Source organism: Callorhinchus milii, unplaced genomic scaffold (genome assembly GCF_018977255.1).
Source record: "Callorhinchus milii isolate IMCB2004 unplaced genomic scaffold, IMCB_Cmil_1.0 Scaffold8, whole genome shotgun sequence".
Lineage (NCBI taxonomy): Eukaryota > Metazoa > Chordata > Chondrichthyes > Chimaeriformes > Callorhinchidae > Callorhinchus > Callorhinchus milii.
This window is the reverse complement of record NW_024704749.1, coordinates 12447215-12474303: the sequence shown is the minus strand read 5'-3', so window position 1 is coordinate 12474303 and position 27089 is coordinate 12447215. Positions and strand designations below refer to the sequence as shown.

Here is a 27089-nt window from a genome sequence, read left to right as displayed (position 1 = left end):
AATAACATGTAGCGTTGCTGGTCACATTGTTTGAGGGATGGGCTTGATTGTGATTTTAAACATAACCTCTTGCCTACAAAAAAAAGTTGTTTGAATATGAAACATCAATTTAATATTGAAGTGATCGTAATCTATTTTATTGCAATAATAATTGAAGTTATCTAAATGACTGTATTGGCATTTATCTGAGTGATTTCTAGATTGTCACATTTTTCAAAAAATAGGCTACAATATAGATTCTGAATTTACAGTAATACGTATAACGGACTTTGTTGTTTTTAACATGAGCCGTTCTGACTATCCCTTTTTATAGGTTTACTGTCTGTAGTTTTAGGGGGTAAAAATAATACAGCCTGCAATTACAGTATGCAATAATGTGTTCACTTTTTTCTGCTGCACCAGTGCAACAATATTTGTTAAATATTAGGTTAAATACAGATGTGAGCACTGTAGGGTACCCCCAAAAATATTTTTATCATGTGAATTCTGAAAAGAGAGCCATTGCTACATTTCTTACATTAGTTTTGTATCCTTTCCATGCTTCTAACTTGGCTGTTAGTTGAACATGGACACGCTTTCATAAATTCCAGGACATTGACATTCCGTACAAAATTGATACTAATTAAACCAGTGGTTTTTAGTATTTTATTACTTGGTTTACAGCCCGAACTCAATCATTTATGCATCCGGTTTTGATGATATGTCAAAACTTTGCTATTGTACATTGATAATATGCATCCAATCTATCAATACAAATTAATGGTGATATTGGGAACTGTAGATTATTATAATAATAATAATAATCCTTGCATTTGATATAGCGCTTTTCACGTCGGGAGGACGTCCCAAAGCGCTTCACAGAACACACTGTAAAGTGAATTGACTATATATTTGTGGGCGAACGCGGCAGCCAATTGCGCACAGCAATGTCCCCACAAACAGTCGTAGATTGAAAATGACCAATTTATTATTGTTTTTGGTTTTGGAGGGACTATTATTAGGCTCTGTGTGGAGTAAGGAAACTTGCCCAAGGTTTCGCCCTCTGCCTGGATTGGGATATAGCATTGACATGGAGGATACTCATCACAGATAGTTTGTGACACATTCATTTAGAAATGTATGTCATAGCAGTCTGATGGTATAACCTTTATAATTTCAATGGCAGCCACTGTAGAGCCCTCAGTGCTACTTTGAATTCCCCAATGAGTTAAATTCACCAGCCTCTTTCATGCTACTCCACTGCCCTATTCTGAATCTTTTTGATTGTTTTTAAAAACAAAGGACAGAAGTGTATCACATTTTACTAAACATGGTGGTGTGCAAGTTCATTCGAAGAGGTAACTTCCTAGTGTGGCTGTTGAACCCTCACATTGCCTTATTGAATATGAAGGAAATCTAATGTGTGTTGCAGGCGATCTTAGAGGAGTTTATTTTCAATGGGGAGGAAAGGGTCCCTAAGGATTAGGATAATGGAAAGAATCAAATGACTTCCCAGCACCTTTATAATGTAATTTTATTAACTAATTTTATGGAGATGTTTAGCAACCAACCTGTTGATTTTTTGTACACAGTATATGGATTTCCTTTGAAGTTCTGGTACTTGTGAGAGCTATCTTCAAGGGGCATAGGGTCCTCCTTTCGTGACTGGACATCTGACGAAGGGCTACTTATATACACACTCTAGTTAGTGCAAACCAAGGGTAAGTGGGGTCAATTAATGGGTTGTTACTGTGTGTTGTGGTGCAGCAAACTTATGTTTTTAAAAGGTTTGAATTAATACTGGTTACACCACAGTCTATTTGGGCTGGAGCACAGCCTGTCAGTACAAGCTGCCTCCACTCTTGTTTCATGAGATGTTGAAGCAGAAAAGTCATATTCTTAGAGAAATTTTAAGACAGCAATTTGTGGTCAGCAAAATGGGGGATTAGCATCATATACTATGTATTAAAAAATAGACAAAATGGGCACAATTGCCCTCACTCCCTTGATATCCCCTCCCTTGGTCCAGCTACTGATCATACTTCCATACGTGGACCCGCAATAACAACAACAAATGACATTTACAACGCGCCTTTCACGTCGGGAGGACGTCCCAAAGCGCTTCACAGAACACACTGTAAAGTGAATTGACTGTATATTTGTGGGCGAATTTGGACTCAAGCAGGGGATTGTGACCAGGAGGAGTGGAGGGCAGGGAGGGTGGGGGCAGGAGTCCCGCTTGAAACATTCCTCTTCGACTGTGCTTACAGCCACGGCCCCCGTCCCCCCGGCTCGGAGTCAGGCTCCACCACTGTAAAGCGCTCGAGACGCTGCCCTGCGTGGAGGGCGCGATGTAAGTGTAAGCTGTTGCTGATGTTGTTGAAAGGACTGTGAGATGGTGTCCTCCGCCCCTCAAAAAATAATAATTCTTGGCCACTGCCCCCCAGGCTCGGCCCACACACCCAGAGAAGCCCCCCCCGTAACCTCAGCGCGCAAGCGCATTGGTGCAGGTGGGTGTGCGCCGAGAGGAGGCGGCTCGCGTGCGTGCATTGAGCGCGCGCGCGCGCGTGCGGATGCGCGCGCGTGCGTGAAATGAGGGAGGGAGGGAACGCGAGCAAGTGCGGGAGGCAGAGAGGGAGGGAGTGCGCATGTGCCGGTGTGAGAGGCTTGGAAGCGGCAAGTGCTGAGTGAGAGAGTGAGTGAGAGAGAGAGAGAGAGAGTCAGTGAGTGAGTGAGAGACACAGAGGGGGAGAGAGAGAGAGGGAGAGAGAGGGAGAAGCCCCGCGCGCCGCCCGCCCGCCCGCCCGCCCGCTCACCCCAGCATTCCCGTCCCACAGCCCCAGCAAACTTTTCACCCTCACTCGCCGCCCGACCGCCCGCCCGCCCGCCTCGCCTGGTCTCCCCGCCCGCCCGCCTGCGCCCGCCCGCCCGCCCGCCCGCCTCAATGCTGGCCGCGGGCCTGCATTGTTTCCTCTGGTGAGGGGGGGGTGGGGGGGCTTTTTATTTTAAGAAAACAACCCCAAATTTTATTTCTCTTTACCTCTTTTTGTCAATGTTTTTATTTTATGTGTGGGATTTTTTTGTGTGTGGTTAAAGCCCCCCTTCCCCTCCTCTCTCTCTCTCCTCACCAGGATTTACTCCCCTCCTCTCTCTCCCCCTCCTCCCTCCCTCCCTCCCTCACACACATACATTTGAGAAATGGAGGGCCCTCGGTGTAGTGGGTTGAAGCAGAGCAGGCGATCCCGGTCTCAGAGGGATAGGGTGAGGAGAAGGGAGGCTGCGAGCCGCAATGCCCGGCCCCACAGCCCTTCCTCGGGCTCGGAGAGGGAAGGCAAAGGCAGGAATACCAGCCCCGGTAAGACGGCAGCCAACCCGGCTTCATCCCGCTCCTGCCGCCCCCCCAGACGCAAGAGAAGGGCATCGAGCTCTCAGGAAGAGGACATCATCGACGGGTTCGCGATCGCCAGCTTCACCACCCTGGAAGCTCTGGAGGTAAGAGAGAGAGGAGCCCTTCCCCTCCGCCTGCAGCACTGGGCTTTATCTTAAAAAAATATTTGGGTTGTGTTTAATTGATGCCACTTGGTATTGACAGCCCAGGCGGGCAGTGCCAGTTTATCTATCCATTGCCTGATCACTGAGAAAGCTCTCAGTGCGCAGATAAGGTAAGCTTATTGTCACGTTGTTGCTGTCCTTGTATGTATGTGTGTTTTTTGTGAAAAAAATCGTCTGTATTCTGCACTGTTGGAAAGCTAAAAGGTTTTATTTTTCAGCAGAATTGCTTTTCTTAAACCTTTGAACCTTCCTCAGTAAGACCTTCAAACCTACTTATTTTTGGTTCATGTCTTGGTCTTGGTGTCCGCCTGGGGTTTTAATTATCTAATACCTTCTTTGAATGAGTCCTTCTGAGTTGGTGATGTATTGGCCATAGATAAAGGTGCCACAGATAAAGAACACTAAAGCCCCCACCAAAAAAAATCATGAGGACATCTCTCATCTTGTTTACAGTTCTGTATTATATTGAAAAATGTGATTTCTCCACATGTTTTAATACAATGACCTCCAAAAATCATGGGAGTGGGCATGGAAATGTCCAGAGATCTGAGTGGAAGAAAGCTGCCAAGTTCTAGTGACATCAGCAGGAAGGTTCAAAGTTTAAAAAATGTTTAAGAATTTATTTTTCACTCCATGTTGTTGCACATAGCATTTAAAGTAACAAAGCTTTTCATTCAATCTAGTTTTATCTGGTATAAAATGTGTGTTCTGTGGAGTTTTCCGACTTGTGGTCTAGTTTTCTTCTTGGTTGTAAAAGAGTGAGTGGTGTGTATTTTTTATTTTAATTGTCGAGGTCTGTCCATGAACTGTCCACTACACGAGTTCCCTGTCTGATTTCAAAATTAAATTGAATATGCTCATGGGTACAGTTTGTGTTGCCTTGAAATTGTATTTAATTGTGTTGTGGACCTGGAACTTTTAAATTCCGAGTTGTCCAAAAAACCCTCCTCTTCCCCCCCGAAATAGCCAAACTCTAAATGTTATTACGATTGGGTGTCAACTTAAACATTTATTTGTGCACTTGTGCCAATGACACCCAGTTGGCCACGACAGAACACAAGACGTTTGACAGGTTACAATGTAAAATCATTTCTATACCTGTATGGTCTCAGAGAAGGCAACTGAGTCATTGGAACTTTATAAACAAATCAGACTGTTTATAAACATTGATGCATGGCCAGTATTGATGGGCTCAATACAACTAGTTAGGTAGTTTTGTTGTTACACGTAACTATTATTATTGTCATCAGTTATTGTTTACCAACATAGATTTAAAAATAAAATAATTCATCCCCTCAATTAACACAATGTGCTGTCTTGTAGCATATGTTTCTTTGACATGACAACATGTCAAAGAAAGCTGGTGTATTGGACATATCTCTTTGGATTTTTTTTATTATTCCAGTTATATGGATGGTATAATGCTGTGCTAGAAATGTCAACAGAAAGGAGCAAATAACAATTTTCAAAATGGTGGATAAACTAGAGAAAATTCTGGTTGTGTAGGCAGCCATTGCGAAAGAAAATAAGAAGGTTATGAGACTTTTTTTCTTCCAGCAGAGAAAGTTAAATATAAACAAAGGGGTTTTTCTTCTGGATATGAGCTGTCACTCAGGAACTCTACCACACTATAATTCTTTGTAGTGATGTGATTGAGCATGCGTTATTCCTGGTGTTAACATGACTATGAACTTGAAGACAGTGCAAAAGTTTTTTTTAAAAAAAATGATTCTGCAGTTTTCTTTCGATTGTCCTTAGATCGCTTGGCATGTGTGGTTTTTGTGATAAGAATTTTGAAAAGGTGTTTTTAGGCAGTATGTGTAAACTATTGAGTGTGTTAAAATGCATTTCAATATCGTGAGACAAGCTTAAAAAGTTATTGTGAAAATTTGACCAGTTCACTATGCTTTCCATTGCTCGTGTATTTTGGTGACTGCCGAACCTGGATTCAGTCTATTACTTACAAATAAATGCCTGTATAGTGCAGTGCCTGCATGTAAACCTCATTGCCATGCCTTCGTAAGTGAAGTGTTAGATTAAAGGGTTTTGAAATGAAAGCTCAAACAGATGATATGACAGCTGTATATTGCCATTCAAATCCGTTCCAATGATGCGGAAAGTTCAAAGTTTACCAATTGTCATAAATATGAACCTTTGTGTGAATTGAGTTTAAAATCGAGCACATGCTTTTCTGTGCTTTTTGAAATCTGCTTGAAATGTTACATGCCATGCAAAACAGGTAGTTATAGTTAGATGTCTAGATAGAACAGTTATGTTTTGGAATAATGTTGCTTTTTTAACAATGCTTTGACCTGTGGAAATTCACTGCCCACCTCGCACTCCTTTGGTGACTTTCAGGTGGTGGCATTATCCTGTGATCTGTGAACCCTGTTCTAAGTAGTTATCGCTGACTAAATGCAGAAAATATAAGAAAAACTCCCAGTGTTGCAGCGTTGTCATTCGGGGGATTTTCAAGTGTACATTCCCCAATGACAGCTAATGAAAAAAACTATTTTAAGCACTTTGGTTGATTGAACTTTAATTTCACCTCAGATTGTGTGTGTGTGCATGTGCTTTTTCTTCACTTTGCTCCGGCTTATTTTGAAAACCTAGTTTAACTCCGCATTACTACCGATGTAATTGATAATGAGTTAATTACAATACTACAGTTTGTGATTTCAGAAGATTACCAAGGTGGTAAAATCTGTGTTCCTAATGACCTACATGTAATGATTTAAAGTAAACCATCAACATTGGTTAGACAGGTCAGTGATGCAGTAGCCATATTTCTATGATAAAAAGTGCGACAATTGTGAAAGCATAAATAGTTTGGTGAGAAAGGAATGTCAACAGTTCATGATCTTGTTTGATCTGCTTAAACCAAGAAAAGAGAATCAATTAAAAAAAATCTTCATTTTGTGGCAGAGTCTCTAATTGCTTTTTGCAATTAAAAATCAAACCTACGCAAATTATCCTCTAGCAGCTCCATAGGTCCATATGTAGTTTGTGTAAGATGTATTTTAATGTTAAATTGAGGTTCTCATTAGTGCTGTGTTTGCATGATCTGTGTTCTTGAACCTGATTATTATTATTATTATTTCAATTGACACTACATTAATGTTTTGGCTGCATCTTGGTTCTGGTGCTTTGCCCTGTACTTTAAACGATATTGAGCACCGTGGATTCAAATAAGCATTTTGAAGAATTAGATAACTGAATAATGGGCTGAGGTATAATCCAGGGATTGTCTTCAAATTATATTGGTTGAAGGATATTATTGGGTAAGTATTACAGGTTTTGGTGCATTTCTGTAATTTTTAAAAAAAAAGCATTGTGTGGAGTTAATATAGGTACTCTTGGTCAAGTGGTAACATTTTATCAAAGGGGTCGGTGTAAAGCGTAACCTGTTATCTCTTAATTTGAAGACCCTGAACATAGTACCCACTTGTAGTGGTCTCTGGGCAAAACATACATGTATTGTCAGTTGTGGAGATACAGTACTGAGTACACTTCTGTAGATTTGTAGTGATGAAAAGTGTACTCTTAAGGTCTGATGTGTCCTTTTGCACAGCTTTTCATCTTAGTTATCAGCTACTGCTGTGTTGATTTTGCTCCGTTGCCATACACAAAAACATCTTGGTCTTGTCCAACAACAGAATTGCCTGTTTGACAGCAGTCTTGGTTTTGTATTCCTAAATCCTCCAAGACAATCATTTGGTCGATTAACAGTCATACTGCAACACAGTAAAATTGAATCTGTGTTTAGAATGCAATCGGGGCATGTAATTTATCATCCATATCCTTAGGACTAAAGTATTTGAATTAAATTATGTACATTACTAATTCATTAAGGTAAATGTTAAGTAACTTTAGGGACCTCTACAAACCAAATACAGTGTTTTAAACAAATTCCTCCTAAACAAATTATCATATACTTGCTTTATGTTATTCAATCTTGCAACAGAAATAGTGACGTCAGTTTTAAAAATATGGTATCTAATTCTGTCTTAAACAGGTTAATCGTGATATGAAAATTCAAGTGTTTGACACTCTCAAATATTACAATGTTTCATTGTAGTCAGGAATTCAGAGTGTTAAACTGCAGAACAACATGGCTGCCTTATGAGTATGAAATTGCCCCACAGGGACTGGGATTAAATACATACAACATTTTGTTACTGGGTGGTTTATGAGGCTGAGTCAAGAGATGCTTTTTTTTAAAAAAAGGCCAAAACATTGTATTCTTTCTCTTGGAGTTAATTAGATATTAACAGAAAACAATTTAAGGCGGCTGGGGGGAAGAAAGACGATACAGAGAAAAGAATGGACAGTACAATACAAAATTACTTTTGTCTAGCCTTTTGGGTTGGGAGGACATCCCAAGGTGCTGGACATTCAGGGCCCGAGTAGAGAGGGTTGGGATCAGGGAGGGTGGCCGAAGGCGCGGTCGAGAGGAGGGTCTTTAGACGTGTCTTGAAGGAGGCAAGGGCGGGAGCGAGGCAAAGGGATTTGGTATGGAGTTCCAAAGGGTGGGGGCAGAGAGACTGAAGTCCCGACTGCTGATGGTGAGGTGGGCCAGGTGGGGAATGTGGAGCTGGCAGCAGCCTGCTGAGCGGAGGGAGCGACAGGTTGACATGGGGTTAGCTGGTCACAGAGGTAGGAAGGAGCAAGGCTGTGGAGGTCCTTGTAGGCGAGGACGAGGATTTTGAACTCTTATCTTCTGGGGGATGGGGAGTCAGTGGAGCCGGGCTGGGTGATGGGTCAAAGAGCCTGGTGTGGGAGAGGACATGAGCTGAAGAGTTCTGCATGATCTGCAGCTTGTGGAGGGAAGAGATAGCAAGGCCGACAAGCAGGGAGTTGGCGTAGTCGAGCCTAGATGTGATAAATGCATGAATGAGGGGTGAGGCAGTGGCGGTGACTACAAATCTTGTCAGATTTGTAAGAACTCTCTAAGCAATTTGTTTCAGACCGTCCACTATGTTATCTGTCGGGATGAGATCTGGAACCTTTCAATTCTGTGTGTGTGGACTGGAACATTTTGGAAGGCATAAAATCGTTATTTCAGGTGGCTAAATTGTCAACTGTAGCTTTATCAGGCTGGGATGACGTAAAATAATTGGACTGATATGGCTATATTTTCATATTCTGAAACAGCAGATTATGTATGTGTTGAGTACATTAAAGATCCTATTGAGTTTCTGTTTTGGAAATATGCAAAATAACAAAGAAGAAGCAGTATTAAAGCAGGGAAGCACTATTCAAGTGCAGCAGAAAGTGGTATGAACTAGTCGTATAGCACAATTGTTGATTTGTATTCTTTTACATTTCTGTTGCATAATTTATCTTAGTTTAGTGCTGAACATTGTATTGCAACTGAAAAGCTATAAAATAACATACTATATTCTGTAGTATTTGTTCCAATGCTAACCTCATCTTCAATTACAAAACTTTAAAAAGACACCTTATTTGTGACTGATATTGTGACATCTTGTGTGTGAAAATTCACGCGAAGGACATATAAAGTATTGACTCCTCTTACAGAATGGGTGCCGACAGTTTACTCTAACATGCAAATGTTATTTTATCAGTTGCGCATTAAACATGTTAAAAATTGCTGACCTGTTGACTAATTTTCATAGTAAGTGAATCAATGTGGTTTTCAATTTTCCTGTTGATCTGCAACAACACTGAGCTTTTAAGGCTTGTGATGTGGAATGGAGTTGAAAAGTGCAGGAGTTTTATTTGGAATGATTTACACTTTGGGGACCGTCTATCGTCACAAAATAGAACTGATTTTCTCCCATTTTGGATCACCTTGTTAAATCATATTGTCTGTGATCCGCCAATACATTGGCAAGAGCAAAGGATATTGTTCAGCTGGAATTTTAAAGTTCTTTATCGTACTGAGCAAGTCTGATATCTTTAAAAATATTTTTCATTTAAATTGTTTTTGAGCTAAAGGTAATATCCACTATGAATGGGATAGTTTTTCAGAGGATCTCATTCTGTTGTCACTCATTGTACTGTACATAACAGAATAAACTGTGGAAACTGGTATCTGTATTGAACTTTTCCACCTCACGTTTTAGAATTCAGTAGCAAAATCAACCTTTAATTTTTTTTCCCACAAATATACAGTCAATTCACAGTATATTCTGTGAAGCGCTTTGAGATATCTGAAAGATGTGAAAAGTGCTATATCAAATGCAAGGATTATTTATTATTGTTTTACCATATTCTGTGGTTATGCAGCGTTTCTTCTAAGTACCTTTGCTTCTTCCTTGAACTTTGCCTGTCTTGTGTTGTTAACCATTTTTCAAATTTGTGTCGATTGCATGTCTTTGTGCCTTTGGCTTGTTTTGACCTGCGGCAATATCTGAGTGTGTTGCATGTACTCGTGCCTGCCTTGATATTGCTGCCCCACTGCATGTGCTTGCTTTCTCTACTGTGTCCTAAGTGAGCCCATTTCTCCCCATTTGTCTCTGCTTCAGTTTTCTTCCTTTTATGAAGCTACCTTGTACACAATTGGATTGTTGACTGAGATGCATGTATATTAACTCAATTAATGCCATTATTTTAGGCCTTGTTATGAGTGGTATCGTTTTGAAATTTGAATCTAATTTTTATATTATGCAATTTTGAGCTACAAAGAATAGGTCACTAAGTTTGATGGTGTAAGTATTTACTTTGAGTGATGGCTAGAAGATTCTATGTTCAGAATGAATTGCTCGTGAAAGAAGTACACAAACGTATTTACACATCCGTAAAGCTCTATTCTTGGTTTCTAAATATTGGGATGAGCAAATTGAACAAAGATACCAGTGTTCTGTAGTTCAACTGAACGTAGACTTCAATTTGTATGCTTGTGAATTGTGCTATGATGTTTACAAGAGTCAGATTATACATACAACCTAAAAAGTTTCTGAATCTCTATTGTCTGATTATTTGTTGCTTTGGTAACCAGATATAGTCTGAGTTGATGCCAAAGTTTTAAAGCACACAGTGTACTTCAAATGGGAGCCTGGGTGGCGAAGAAGAAATTGCTGTTATTGTCTCTTGTAACTTTATGTACCTTCAGTTTCTTTTGACATTTCTACCTGGTTTATGTTTATTTCAATAATTCTAAAGAGTTTGAAATGTTTGACTAGTCAAATTAAAGTCAATTTTTTTCTCTTTTCCCATCTCTCTTGCCCCTGAAGAAAAGCACAGCTGTAATTTTGTTTTTAAAATGTGAGTTGATAGATTTTTATGTTACCAGAATACTTAGACGTTGTGTTGGTTAAAATGATAGCTAGTTGCAAAGGCACATGCTTGGCTGTTGTGTACTGACAAATGTTGTCGTGTTATAGCTGATTTTAGTTAAAAGAATATGTTTGAACGGAACTCCCGTCAATCCAGTGTTGGCAGGTAGTGATCAAGTACCCTGAGACGTTATGTGACAGACACTTCATAAATGCAGGTGGTTGTGTTTCTTTTCTTTCCCTCATTTTGGATCCTGAGGGCAAATGATGCACCTCTTGAGTTGCTCTCGCACAGATCTTGAAACTGCAGTTTTGCTTGTCTGTACGCCATTTGCGAAGCAATTGGGAAAGCCGGACTTGTGTTTTAAAGCTGTGGCCTCATTATGATTCAGGTGCACACATCTCTGGATTGTCAGAGCCTTGTGTTTTTAAACTCGTGGGTGGTTTGCTCTCTGTTGTGGATTAATTTTAATTGTGAAACGAGAGGACTAATCTGTTGCAGTGTTTTTAAAAAAGAATCCGCAATTGCTTGTTCGTAACTCAGTCCAGGGAGCAAAAGCGTGGGGTATTATAGGTGGCTTCAGTGACCCTGGGCCAGGGAGGAGAAAGTCACTCTCCATTGACCTTTACTGAAGGAAAATGTGTACAGATTTCAAGTGAATATGGGAGTAAGGTAGCCTGCAATCAATGTTTACTGCATTTACTCAAACCTAAGGTGCTCCAAATGGGGTTGTGGGAAAAAGAGGTACATTATTTGAATTTTTAGGTGCCTCCTGATTTTGAAGGAACTTTTAAGTGGGGGGAAAACATGTCTTACATTTGAATAAGCTACTGTAGTTTCCCATGGGAAGGTATAAAGCATGTGCTGAGTGTATCTCCTCTTGTCCACATGAAAACCTGCCATTTGAGGCATAATTGGTATCAGGACACATCCCACCATTCAGCACAGCACTGCAGCCCCTGAACAGCACATTGCTGCTGAGTGCAATTTCCCACCTGTGAAGATGTTTTGATTTTTAATCTGTGTAAAATTTCAGCCTTGTGGGAAGTGAAATTAAGGCTGAATGTTTGAGTTTCTGACACTTTGAAAACAAAATAAACTGCTTCCCTATTTCTAATTAAATCAAACTATTCCATTCTATTTCTCTGTTTCACCAGAGGCAACTGTAGTTTGGGACATTGAGGAAAATATGATTTTTTTTTGCCATTGTCTACTTGGATGCCTGAACCTCAGCTGCTGCTGCTGTTTTGTACTAAACATTTATTTTTACAGCTTATTTAGTTCAGCTGAAGCAGTAAATGTTTCATTCAACCTGATATGGTCCTTTTATTTTAAATGCCTCAAATCCCATGGCAGTGAATGGCCTTTAGATTTAATTGGTCTCATACTCAAAATTATTTGTGTCCTCCTTTTACAACCTGCCCCAGCTCCAAAGTTTAAGCAAGTCACTGTAAGAGTGTATTCCTCAGTGTGTTTTATTTTGTATGTCATCTGTTTCACTTCTGAGCTTTCTGCAGACTTTCAAGTCTAAGCATCTCCTATCTAAAGTAGCAAAAGTGCTCAAGTGGTGAATTCCATGGCAAAAGTCCATTGGACTGCTTTTCTCCTGTGGAAAACTTGAGTGCAGTTAATTCCTTTAACCTGTTCACTAATATTTTCAGTTTCCAGGTTTATTAGCTGGAAGTTGCATTAATTTATTTTGGAATTTCTATTTTAATGAGATGATATAAAATGTTATAGTGTGGGAATTTTAGACTATTAGCCTTTAATATTGTAGCAGAAGTTGGCACAGAAGAGTGCTGACCTCAATACACATATGAACTACTTATTGTAAGATTAGTGAAGCTGGGTGTACCCGTTATCAATTGTAATATTGATCTGGCGTAGGAAGGAAATAACTCTTAAGTAGGATTGTGGTTAAAACATCCAAATTGTCTTTTGAGGTACAGAATGATTTTCTTTCCCCACTTAGCTTTACAGTAAGTCATTTATGAGTCGTCATCGTCGTTGCCTTCCCCACCCCTTGTTCTTGGTTGCCTTATGCCAGATACAATTTCTACTGGCTTACAAGTGTTATGTCTTCAAGTTCCTTAATGCTGCTGTTCTGAAACTGACTCTCTGGGTCAATGAGTATGCATGCACAGGGAGTGCCCACGAGCTGGAAGTTGCCATTTTTTCCCACGCAGAAAACTAATTGTGAATCCATGGGCAGAGCAGTGCCCTTATTATTTGGTTGCCCTGTATTTACAGTAAAATATGCCACAATTTCTATAATATAATAAAAAGATCAGTCCATGATTATCTGACACAATACTGATACTACAAGTACAATTAAGCAAATTGTCTTCGTAGCAAATGAGTACATCAATTATTCAATAAACTATTAGCAGAAAAATGCAGTCGAGTTTCTAAACCTACTGATGTCTGTGATGAAGTGTTCCCAGTTATTAAAGTTAATAAAATATACAATGTAATTTTGGGCTGATTGAATTCCACTAGCCTTGTTTACCGTTGTTTACTCTTAAGCTACTTTTACAACTGAAAATACAATTTTGTCATTACATGAGCAGTGTTCATTCTAAGATCAAAACCCCTTTTTTAGAAAGTGTGGTGTAGCAAGCGATGTCTGATTTGTTAAGCAAATGCTTAACAACATAATCTTACATGCTTAAGTATAAATGTTTCTGTGTTGATGCGCTGCACAAGTTTTTATTTCTGTGTACACTCTCAACACAGACATGAACATTGATGGGAATTATTATTCTGTGGTTGGATTCGGAAAGGCATTTCCAGCCCTTTCTTCATCGTAACGGAATTACTCAGTACTATTATTGAACAGCTAATTTGATTAACATTTTTCTCAAATCTTCCCCTTTACATATTTTTATCCTAACATAACTATTTGCCTTTTGACAAAATCGATTTTTGGTAGCAAGTGAAACTGAATAGTGCCATGCACAATAGTTTCCAAATAATAAGCAGACTTGAGTAGTATTGTGAGGTGACAAACATTTTTAGCAAACCTTTCAGAATTATTCTTTTCAAATTTTATTCTAAAGAAATGTTTTTAATTAAACTTTACAATATTGGCAGTTAAATATTCTGTATTGTGTTCATTTCAGTATGTTCAGATATCTTCCCATTAAATTGCCATTCACTTAAAAACATTATGGAAATCTGGATCGTGTGTTAATGTGTTTTTTTTCGACTTTCAACTTTGGGCATTTGCAAAAATAGTTAATTATTCTGAATATAAATTTGAACTGTAAAGTTTTATGAAACAGTTTTACAATGTTAATAATAAACTAAATTTGTAGAGAACATTTTTCCCATTGCTTCTTAAGATGAAGGATGGGTGTCATTGAGATAGGAAAGATTTGGGCAAGTCACTGAGTTTGAGCTCTTCTGTACCAATAATATTCGGCTGTGGGAGCTTCTTACTAAGTCAGTGTCAATTTTGGATTGTTGTGATGTGAGCCTGTCTGCTAAGAACAGAGTTGACATTGGACAAACCTATTTCATATTCAGCCCCTAACACAGAGAAAGGAAACCTCATCCCAGCCGTCTGGCTAGATTGAAACCCTGATCCCAAAAGACAAAATGATAGTGTGATTAACCAACCGATCGTGAGAGCAATTGAGAGATTATCAGTTGCATGCATTTGCGCTTGAAAGCTGAAGCTCAATGCTCCACTTAAAATATTTTATCTTGTTTCTGGAAATAGCTTTTCCTCTAGTAACAGCTGCTGCCTCTGAATTATAAAGAAGCGATTACTGTTTTTGTGAGTTTTAAGTTCTTTTTTTAAAAAAGGGGAAGGGAAGAGGCATCCTAGAATGGTAGATGCAGAGTGGGTAGTTTTAAGTATTGGCTCCTAGGCAAACAGTGTCAATATGTAACTGATCTTGCAAGTAAGTGCTGCACAAGAATGGAGTGTCAATGTAGCCTGGCAGCTGAATCTGAAAGTGAATTATTTTGCAATTGTTTTTACATCCCATGAGCTGCTTTTCTTCTACTCTCCCAAATGTTCCTGCTTCACATTCTTTTAAAGTGATTTTAAATGTTTTGGGTTTTTGCATACATTGAGATTTTGTAGAGTGACTAAACTGACACCTTTCAGAGCTGCGATGAATCAGATTGAATTTGATGTCCATGAGCTAAAAGTATGTTCAAATTGTAATCTGGCTCTTGACAGCTGTGGGGTACTTCATTCCAGAATATCACTTATCACAAGCGTGATGCCCTTTTACAATGGCCTGATGTTAGGTCTGCCGTTGATCAGCTGGTATAGTGCTGAAACATTGGGTGAATGTCAGTTTTTTTTGCGGTTGATGATTCATTGTTATAGTATTGGCCTGTAGCCACATTTTTACTGCTTGTATCAAATATGATCCAGTTTCGCTTGATTTACAGTTCAATACATTTTATTATTTCAAATTCTCCCCATGAAAAATTGGTTTAAATATACAATTCAATTTTAATGTGTGATGTGATGGTGATCAATGCAATCTTCAATTAATATCTTTAAAGCTATTACTATACATGTTGACATAGCTGCCTTTGTCACGAAAATTAAGCAGGATGTATCGTAGAAAAATCAGTTCTGATTTCTCTCTACCCTCTTAAACAAGGCAGATGGAACTCCCTAGTGAAGTAAAAATTGAAAATCACATTACTGATTATCTATTACACTGTATGCACACAAGGAACTTGCTAATTCAGATTAATGAGAATTGAACTAAATGAAATGTACCGTGTAATCTATCCACAGATTGCATCTAAATTTAGAGTATGGCCTTTCACCTACTAATTTGAAGCCCATTTTAAAAATGCTTCCACTTCAGTTTCTATCTGTGTAAGTTGAAATATTATCCACAGCCTGCTCGGAATCTTGTTCTTTGTCGTGTGCCTTATGATGCCTCTGAAGCATTCAGTCATAAATTGCATTCAGTGTGAGGGTTGGACAAAGGTAATTGCATTGTAGGCTTGGTGTGTGTACCAGACGCATTTGACTTCCCAATCCCAAATTGGTATGTTTCCAGAAGTGCTAGCAGTTGCTTTGCTGCTTGTTGTGCCTTCAGCATGCAGGCCGTGTCATTGTGCCAGAAAGCTGCTGGGACTTTAGAGCCTACTTGGGTTTGTCTTTCGTGAGAAGAAAAACTCATCCAAATTGTCTTTTGTGTGTGTTTTGTGAATCTGTTTCAATGAGTCTGAACTGCTCAAGGCTGTGTTCCATTTTTAATCGAATCAAATTAAGTGTACAATATTGGGCAAATAATTTGTTGTGCTGTTCTCAATTAGAAATGATTACAAATAAACAGATAAACATAACAAAAAGCATTAAATAATATTAAGTACAAATTAAATTTTGTACCATAGGGGGAACAGGTTATGTGCCACCCTCTGCTAATGAGTCTTGTTATGGTGTTTTGTTTTAATGTGCTCAATTTATTGTATATTTAAGATGGGTTTTGGATAGTGGGATGGCATTAGTGGGTGAATAGACTCCTTTTTGCCTCTGGGATCTGGGTCAAATCCACCGCAAATGATAGGTTAAAAGTCTCTTCTCCCCCTCCCTCCCCCATATAATGGGTTGTAAAGGTTATTACTTAAAATTGTGTGGGTAGACAAAAATACAGGTACCTGTACACATGGAATCAAAAGTACACAACTCTACCAATAGTTCGTCTGAAAATAAGGATTTCAGTCTGGGGTCCTGGTGGTAAAAGGAAAAAGCCATGGAGGGCTTTGTAGGTGAGGACCAGGATCTTGAAGTGGATCTTCTGAAGAAATGGGAGCCAGTGAGTCGGGTGAGAGTAGGGGAGATGGGGTCATGGAATTTGGTACGGGAGAGGACAGGCCTGCAGAGTTCTGGATTATCTGCAGCCTGTGGAGGGAAGAGTTGAAGGCCGACAAGCACATTGGAAATCTTGATCATTCAGAAGAAAGCTAAAATATCTCAGCGAGATTGTACTGCTAATGTGGTTTATTGGTAATTGAATTAAGTTGACCTTATTGGCTGCCAGAATGGACATTTGTTTATTCATAGTAAAGAGCTGTATCCCTTCATGTTTTAGTTGCCAGGGTTAAGATTATTATCTTTTGGTCAAAGGAACATAGAAGACAAAACGTTTTTTACTTTTTTTTCTAGCTTTCCATTCTCCTCTGAAGGTGTTTGACTTTTACCCTCTTTATCTGATTTTTCTCAGACCTTTTGGTATGTCCCTGAGTGAGACTAGCTAATTCAGTGGTGCCCAACCTATGGTCAGCACATTAAGCATTAAGCTATGGAGGGAATAGAAGCATGAGCTTTTACAAGATTGTTTCAATTGACATAATCTCTTATTCCTTTGCAACACGTCATTTAATTGGACCAGTTGCTTAAAATTTTGATCTCTATTGATCATTTGAAACCAAAGATATACTATCACTTTTGCAGTGTTCAAATAGCAAGCTGTTCTGTCCTCTGTGTAATTTTCCCACTGTTATTTTGTTAAAATACAAATTCATACAGAATAAATGGGATGAATTTGGCAGTTTCCAATTCCTATGTCATAGCCAGTTCTTTGCCTTCCTTCCTTATTATGCAGCCAGCATGATATAAACCTCTTGCGTGTGTCCATTGCCCTAGGTATGTGACACTAGTGTTGATGGGTTTTTCAGAAAAAATAGTGACTATTCATTTCAGTAAGAAAATGAGATCCAAGCCTTAACAGTGGTGTTTACGTAATCAAATCAGTGGCACATTGAAATCTGATATCAGATGATGGAGTGGCTGTCTGATTTTGTGAACAAAGCCTAATTGTAACAACAAAAGCTGCATCTATGTTTTATTATATAAATGCATGCTTATTTTGCCAAATTGGTGAGACAGTTTCTGATGTGTTTTCAAATAACTTTGCACACTATGCCTCTTGCTAAAGAGTACAATGAAACCGTTATCTATGTCAGATCATGGCTTAATGCAGATTTCAAATTGGCAGATCCATACAGAACTCATGACATTCTACAAACATTGTAATTATGTTTTCTGGCATTAGTGACTAAAATGTGTTAGTTATGGAGAAGAGTCCCCATTTGTAACTATTCAGCAGAATGTTGTAATTTAAATACTGGCAGTTGTTTCACTGCCAGATTGAATATTGCTTTCAGTATGATCACAGAATTCAGGTAAATTTCATGTCTCAATCATTGAACTCGAATTTGCTCAATGAACAAAACAGATGCAGTGAACAAGCATTAAGCTATCGAGTCCAAAGTTTCTAAACTGGATGTCACACATGACTGAAGTGGCATTTAATATTCACTTAGTTTAGCAGTTGCTGATATTGTTTTGCAACTGTACTGAGTGTACAGTTCCCCGATGGTCCAGAGGATAAATATGTACTGTTGGACGGAGGATCCAGGTTCAGTTATTGGGCTGCACAGATTGTATAACCAAAGTTAGTGATTCCATCTAGGGTTTGGGTTCTGCCATTGGCCTTGGTGACAGAGCTAAAGAGGATGTTGCTTCCGATCACTATCTTGTGAATCCTTCCTAAAAGTGTACCTGTGCGGATATCAGCAGTGATAGTCCATGTCATGTGAAGAATGGCTGATTGTGAGAAGTAATAGAGAGGTACTGGTACTTATGAAACCAAATCTCATGTTAGTTAGAATTTCTAGGAGAAGAGAAAACGTGTGCTGTTTCTTTATAATTAAATAATGTTAGTTACTGGGTGAGCACTTTCAGTGCCCTACTTAATAGGTTAATAGAGCTGTTGAATTTTTAGTTTTCCCAGCTCCTGCTAAGATTCTGTTTTGAAGGAAACGATTATAAAACTGTAATTCATACTGAACACGTTTATGTTTTGTTAGGAATTCAAGGGAAGGCTGGTTGAGAAGGATATGCAGTTGACTTATTTGACTTTATTGTTGACCTTTCCATTGACATTCAGCTGAAGTGTAGGTAACATAAACCTATCTGGAACCGTTATCCTGAGTGAAGCGCACTCTATAAATCCAAGTTGTTATTGTTGAGTAGCCACCATACTTCAATTTATATTTTTATCAGTTATTCTGTGTTCCTTTTTTGAGGTAAATACAGAGTATATGAGTTTTACAGTAGGCCTGTGTTTTGAAATCTGTGAAGCAGAAAGTCTGGTTTCCCCAGGACAGTTCTGTTCTGTATATACGCCTGATCATGTTACAATCTAGTAAAGGATTTCATTTCCCCCAGAAAGCACAAATTCAGGTAGATTTCATTTTGTGTAAAAAAAACCACACACACAAAAAACCTTACACCAGAAAATTCATACATCTTTATTGGTTGAAACAAAAACGTTTTCTGGTAGTGGAGACAAACTGCAAAAGGTATATTGTGTGACGAGATGCTCAACCTGTGAGAGGTTGACAATTGACATCAGCAAGTGTTGCAACTATTATTTCAAACTGTTCATTGCGACCAATTAAAAATGAATAAGATAGCTCTATTGTGACTCTCTGGTATGGAGAGCAAAGAGGCAGGGAAGGAGAAACAATTTTGTATTCTATTGTGGATATATGTAGTGATTTAAAAAAATCCAGCCGTCACATTTTAGATGTGTTTGAAGCCGGCTTGCTATGAATCTACCAGCCATACAGAACACTGACCATTTATAGAATCGTAACCAGTCAGCCTCCCACGTGAGGCATTTGTTATTTAGCTGTGAATTTCCTTCCATGGCTGAGTTGCTAAAGCCTCTGCCTAATGTGAAACTGAGCTGTACAGATCTGGAAAATCCCTGGTCTGTGACAGGTTAGCTGATGTCAGCGAGAGCAGCAGCACTGATCTCAGCACCTTTAGAACAGCCAGATGTGTCTCACTGCTGATCACTGCAGCAATCCCTTGAGCATGTTGTGTGAGAACTAAATCAGGCTCCGCTGTGAGGGCAGGCAGCATGGATTAACAGTATCCATGCATGAGTCAGTCAGTGCCTTTATCAGAGACGTCGTCAGAAGATTGAAAAGGGGAAATGATCAATTTGTCTCTATATAAAACTAATAAATTAGTTTCATAACTATCTGGAATGATGCATAATGGTGGTTAACACAGTAACATTGGAAGTTCCCTAGGGCGATCAGATTAGGTGTCTTTTTAGAGTTAAAAAAAACATTGTTTTTTGCTGTATGAAAGTGAAATGAAGTCCAGGAAATATTATTTTTTAGATAAAATCTCCAGTATTGTGCAGTAAGATAGGTTTTACAATGGTTTATTTGTTGACATCAGTTGATCAATTATAGGAAGGAGCTGTGGAACTCCTGTGACACTTTTGTCAGCTTTGACTTAACACGTTTGATGAGCAGCTGATTGAGGTACTTTCACAACGCATTTAACTCCACTTTTTGGTACCTACAGAAACATATTTGTACTTTTGCACCCTCAGTAATTTAATGGTTAATGGAAACTCATTGGAATTTGAATATAATGTTCCAGATCATACAACTCGGTTGACCATACCTTTTTAAGCAAGTTTTCACATTTCTTTTCTCCCTTAAGCTAATTGGGATGAACGTGTAGACATTGACGGGCACACTGCCAAAAAGAGGAATATTGTGTCTTGCAATCTAGAAATCCCTAGATGCAAGTGTGAAAGCGATGGTTTGTTTTGCTCAGGTCTGCTAAGGTATGGCATCTTTTCAGTGGCGTGAGGGTCAATGTTCATCTTTGTACTTTTGGGAAAAGGAATCCAAAATGACTTTTCCTTTCAGAGGCTTGGATCAGCTGTGTTCAGAGTGTATCTCTCCCTGATGCTGGATATATAAGACAAAATGCATGTGGAAACTATATGAATGGACTAACTTTATGGATTCCTGTAGCTCAGTCGGTTAGAGCACTCGCCTCTCAAGCGACAGACCTGGGTTTGATTCCCGGCAGGACGAAACCTTGGGCAAGTTTACTTACTCCACACGCCTAATAATAATCCCTCAAGAAAAAAAAACAATAAATTGGTCACTTCAATTCACAACTGTTTGTGGGACACTGCTGTGCGCAATTGGCTGCCGCGTTTGCGCCCACAAATAATAGTCATTCACTGTACAGTGTATTCTGTGAATCACTTTGAGACGTCTTGAAGACGTAAATTATCAAATGCAAGAATTATTATTATTAGATGTAGTCCCCCACCATCTCCTTTTTCTTGAAGTCTAACCAAGTGTCCTCTATTGCAGAGAAATTCAATCATATGTGGGAAGGGTTGTTGGTTTACTTCTCAAGCTTCCAAACACCAAGTCTTCAACTCAATAATTACCCCATTGTATTTTTTTTAACTTTAAAAAAAGACTTTTTATTGATCTTGTAATGGCTACAGAGTCAGGAATACATTGACCAGAACAATCTCTGGACTTCACATCGCCAATAAAGAATAAACAACTTCTGAGGAGAGAGATCAAAGCAATCAATGGATGCGAGCATGTTTTATAGCTTCAAATTCTGTATCTGAAGGATCAACAAAAATAAAATGTTTGGAGAGATTTGAAACTTGGCCCATACCAGCCCTGACCTTACCTTCTGTTTCAATCTTTGAAGTCCTATACAAAAGAATACATTATTTGTAAATGATTTTTGGCTCATTCTGTAATGACTTTAAAAACCTAGACGTAAATAGAGCAGACAACACAGAATCTCACCGGTACCAGTACATTCGCTTGCTTGGAAGCTTATACCTGTTATACCTGGTTCACAGTTGTAAACTGCTGAATCACCAAAGAGAATTGATTTGATAAAGTACAATTTCAAAATTTGCAGACGACACTAAATTGGGGGTTGTAGTTAATACTGAGGGGGACTGCAACAAATTACAAGACATTAATAAACTTGCTGAGTGGACATTTAATTGGCAAATGAATTTCAATATCGATAAGTGTGAGATGTTACATTTTGGTAGGAGGAATAAGGAGGTCACATACTGTCTGAAAAATAAGAATCTAAATGGGGTAGAGGAGCAAAGGGATCGAGGGGTACATAAGTCAATAAAAGTAGCGACACAGGTTATAATAAGGCCATTTTAAAAAAAGCAAACCAAGCATTGGGGTTCATTTCTGGAGGGATAGAAATGAAAAGTGGGGAAATTATGCTAAACTTATATTGAATCTTGGTTAGACCACACATGGAGCACTGCCTGTTTAAGTGAACGTTAAAGATACAGTTCTGGTCCCCATATTACAGAAAAGACATAGAGGCACTGGAGAAGGTGCAAAGGAGCTTTACAAGGATGATATCGGAACTGCGAGGTTATATCTATCTGGAAAGGCTGAACAAGCTTGGACTCTTTTCTCTTGAAAAGGGAAGGGTGTGGGGTGACCTAATAGAGGTCTTTTAAAATTATAAAAAGTTTTGATAGCGTAGACATAGAGAAGATGTTTCCACGTGGAGAGACCAAAACCAGGGCCCGTGACTATAAAATTGTCACCAATAAATCAAATAGGGAAGTCAGCAGAAATTTCTTTACCCAGAGAGTGGTGGGAATGTGGAACTTGGTACTACACGGAGTAGTTGAGGCGAATAGCATAGATGCATTTAAGGGGAAGCGAGATAAGTATATGAAGGAGAAAGGAATACAAGGTTATGCTGATAGGCTTAGTTGAGGAAGGGCAGGAGGAGGCTCATGTGGAACATAAATGCTGGCATAGACCAGTTGGGCCGACTGACCTGTTTTTGTGCTGTATATTCTATGTCATTCTATGATAAAGTTTTCAATTGAAACTACAATGTATTCATTTTGAGTGGAGTGCATTCTGAGCACTCCAGGTGCAGAGCTCCAAGCAGTGTAAATGCCTTCAGGCTGCAAATTTACTGCTGTAAGAAACTCAACAGCTACTATTATATTAGCTTGTGGGCTCTCTTTGCTGCAAGCAGTTTTAAGGTCTCTTTTGCCTGTTTAAGTGAACGTTAAAGATTCCATCGTATTATTCAAATAAGGAAGGGAGTTTCTCTGGTGGCCTGACCAACAGTACCCCAAATAAAATCATTCACCTTGTGGCCATTTGTGGGACTTCGCTCTGCGCAAATTGGTGTTGCTGACAAATGCACACTTTGTGGTAAACCCCGATTTCTCGTCACTGTGTGAACAAGTCAGTTAACTGGCCAGGGCTAGTCTTGATGATTGTCAGTTAGTGTGCCTCTTTATGTTCAGGTACAGGGCACTAATGTCTAATTTAGTTAATTGGGATCCAGTTCTTCTCTGTTTAACATTTATTTAAAAACTAACACAGTTTGCAGTTGCATGCATCAGTGTGCAAGTATCCTTACATATCGGTAGTCACTATTCATGTGTGAAGTATGTAAATTAGACCTGAGGGAATGAAGGGAGTTGTCTCAAAAGTTAAGTACACTTCAAAATAAATCCAAGTTCCTTATTGGGGGGAAAACTCATGTAATCCTATTTAGTAATATTTAACATTAAGTGAATCAATGTCAATACCAGTGTTTGGCAAATTAGAAAGTTACCACTTCAGATGATAGCTACAGTGTTGTGTGCAAATACATTGCAGGCACGCATGTGTTAGTAACCTCCTGCATAAAGCATTTGAAATTTAATACCTTTGGAGTCATTTAAACAGAAGTGCTGCTCTTCTTGAAAGTACTTCCCTTGATGGTTGAGTGAATAAATACACCACATGTGAGGCATTGAGCCATTCAGATCAGCAAAGGGACAAGTGTTTTTCATTGAATTAGCTGATCTCAGCTGGAACATACCAGGGAGTTTGCAACAGTGAGTTGGTTTTCGTCTCACCAAACTAGGAAGCTAAAAATCCTGTTCCTGAGGTGGAAAAATTTAGGCATCTTCAAAAAGTTAAGCTGTCCTGGTCACTTTCAACAATGTCAATGATTCTTTTAGAAGCGCATTTCATTCATATGTTTCAGTATTATGCTAATTGTTAAAATACCAATTGTAAATACAAACATTTCAGTATTTTTTTAAAAACAACAATGGCTTGGTGTTGTGTACAATTTTACAGTCATTTCCCAAGTATTGAGAAAGCAATCTTATCATATTTGTCATTAGTTCATTTTTGCAGCAGCAACAAGGACGTTTGATTCGCAAGTCAAATTTACATAGGCATTCTTGTGTGAATGTGTCAAATCAATTTAATGCTTTCTGAAATTGCTGTCATCCAGTACATCAGATATCATTCAACAATACTGTAATTAATCCTCTGTGATATATAGCTCTACTCTGCGTGTATAATTATGACAAGGTTAGCATTTTTTGTTTTCACTCTCCCTAGGCCTGTAAATTAGGATGCGCTGGTTGGACTGACACTTTCTTTGTCTGCAGTGCTGTGACTGGTTCAGACAGCAACTTGTGATGAGAAATATTCACACATGGCTGCTCAGTCATAAACAAGTAATGTTACTAAATTGCAGTGTAGTAAACACATCAGTGGCACAGGATGAGCCATTTCTCTGCCCCCCTGCAGCAGTACCAGCCTGAGGTTGTTTCTTCATTGATCCAGAGGTGTCTGTCAACAATCTAAATATGATCTCCTGTGGCAAGGGTCCTTGTTGAATGCGTTAATCTGTTGTGCTGTGCCATACACTCAGAATATGGAATCCCCAATACTTTTTATTTTCTTGACTGATGTGATGCTTGACTGCTTGAGAAGAGGCTCCGTTCTTTGTGATTGAAATTTTTTCTTGGTGGGTTTTGATATATAGGTTGAGTATTGCAGTTATGTTCCTGAGTGAACTGGCTTGTCCTTAATGAGTAGAATGGCGAGAATGATTGATTGCACTACTTGGGATTTGCCTCACGATTATCACTATGTGTTGAGAATGGACGGTTAGTTGTTCATGGGACACCAGTGTTCATGGAACCCCAGTCACTCCGCTTCGCCCTCTCCTTAGCCTCCTTCAAGTCCCGCCTCAAGACCCTCCTCTTCGACCATGCCATCGGCCGCCCCCCTTACCCTCCCCTCCCTTCCCCCCAACCCCAGCTTGGGTCTGAAATGCTGTACTCTGTCCAGCGCCTTGGGACATCCTCCCGACATGAAAGGCGCTATACAAATGCAATCTTGTTGTTGTTGGACACTGTTGTAAACGGTGCATATACTTTACTTGCAGACTGAGAAGAATTGATTTCCGTGTTTTGTTTTACAGGAGGACATCCAATAGATTGAAACAAAACTTAGTTTTACTCAGTTATATAAATAGTAACAGGTTAATATTCAGCTCTAGTGAAATGTGTCTCAGTGCAGAATCGTTCGTGCAAAGAAGCTTTGGATTCTGATTTGTTTGTGTTCCTTGATTCTATTTTGCTCTGTCAAAACTTGAGTTTGCAGTTTGAGTTTGCTTATTCTTGTGCATTCTACCCAGGCATGCCTTGTCTGGAGACCTTAAAACACTTAGAACCTTTTTGACAGTTGCCATTTACATAAGCCACATCAAAGGAGCTACCATGTAAGCACAGAGCTGACGTTTTGTGTGTTGAAAGAGGTTGGTTTGATGTTACATGATGAATTTTGAACCCCATAATTATCGATGGAAAAATGCTTAGGGGTGTATTCCAATGAAGTTATTGAATTGTTGGAGCAGTCTAAAACCAATGGTTCATTCAATGATTTGTCTGTCTGAAGCCTAAATGCATTGAATAATGCCACTTCAGCAAGCTACCATTTTTTATTTCATGGGTGTACAGCCTAGCAGTGTTCAAGTAATCAACACAGTAATATCTAAACCAGTTGCTGGAGAATAATTGAGCTGGTTCACACTGCCCTAGTAACCATCCACAAAGTGATTACACTAATGTGTCTGACTAATTATACACATTGCACTTTACTGGGAAATGCATTACTAATACTTTTAAATCTGTATGATTTTGCTGACGGCAAATAGATGTGGACTGTTTTTAAATGCCACAGATTAATGTTAGTCACCATGGTTCCTCGAGTGATGCATTGAGTTTCAAGTTGGCTGAGCAGACTTGGTGCTTGGCTGATATAGTGTGTGTGCTGAGTAGCTGTGTGTAATCGCTTGGGATGCATGGTGAATGATTTGGCACTTTGCATAGGATAGCAAATGACAACTGGATGAAGGCAGTAAAAGGCAGTGTTGTATAGCTGTTAAATCATGGTAATGTACACTGTGAATTTATGGCAATACATTTCACCTCAGGGTATTGCAGAGAATGGTGGAGCACTTCATGAAAGTGTTGTTTGTCCATTTGCACAATTAATTTAAAACATTCAGAACATTATGATTGAAACTTGGAGTGTTTATTTGGGAGGATAAGAGAGTGTACGCACCAAAGAAGTCTACGGACTTGCATTCAGTGCTTTGTTGCATAAAAACAGTCATAATTTCCACAAAAGTAGGTTTACTGAAAGAGTGTGGCATTATTTGATTAGAGGGCCAGATCAGTTAGTATTAAGAAATGAACAATGTTCTGTTTGAAGCTTTGGGAAGTGGTAAGAAAAAGAGTAGAAGACTGCCAGAGAGGGCTGGAAAGTTCTGCTTGCCAACTAGCCCGTACTGAGTTACTTCGGAGATTTGAGCTGAAAAAAATTGTTGCTTGCAAATGACATCCATGTGCTCAGCCAGCTATTGCCAAATCTTAACGGTTAGTTTTCTCTACCTTTTTTCCCCCAAGAATGGGTATTTTGTCACTGGTCTGAAATGTTTTGTCAGTACACTGGCTATCTAGCTCCTAACATATCATAAATATGTTAATATTTAGGATTTATTTAATGTAATTAATGCTTAAGCATTTTCATTTGGTTTTTGAAACTTTTTGGAGGAGATCCTTGAAGTTGAACCTTTGTGAAATGGGAGCCAGTGGAGCTGAGAGAGGACTGGGGTGATTGGCATGTGTAGATAGTGATGCATTGGTTTTTGAGTAATTATACCAGAGCAGTGCACATGAACTGAGGACAAAATTAAATATGCTCAGGGCATATAAAATACAACTGTTTCTGGTTTTGTTTTTGAACTTTTAATAGTGTAGATATGAAACTCCATTGACCTTAAAGATAGATGTAAAACTGATTTTCATACCATGATAGTTGCATGAAGCAGTGTTGGAAGGATACAGAACAGGGAGAAAAGTACACAAAGCTGCAGTAAAGGTTAATTTAACACCACAGAGACTGGGTCTATCGCCTGTGGCTAATGTTTTCATTCTGATTGCCATGTCAAATTTTTTATCTGGATGAGAAGGCGATGTTATGGCTGTTTTCACTAGAACTGAGAAGGTCAAGAGGTGACTTGCTAGAATAATCTCCAAGATTATGAAAGGTTACAATAGAGTATATAGTAATAGAATATTTCCTCTGGGCTGCGAGTCAATAATTAGAGAGCACAA

The 27089-nt window shown here is 39.0% G+C and overlaps 1 protein-coding gene across 5 annotated transcripts in view; it reads left to right on the top strand.

The window, feature by feature from the left end:
* The first annotated feature begins 3150 nt into the window (after positions 1–3150).
* fbrsl1 (fibrosin-like 1) overlaps positions 3151–27089 on the top strand; it is a 387345-nt gene continuing 363406 nt past the window's right edge. For 2 of the 5 annotated variants that reach the window (XM_007901766.2, XM_007901763.2), the window contains exon 1: positions 3151–3471. In XM_007901766.2, the coding sequence (XP_007899957.1) occupies positions 3178–3471 (294 nt within the window). In that variant the 5' untranslated portion in view covers positions 3151–3177. The remainder of the gene's footprint in view (positions 3472–27089) is intronic. The other 3 variants (XM_007901762.2, XM_007901761.2, XM_007901765.2) reach the window with 2 other exon arrangements.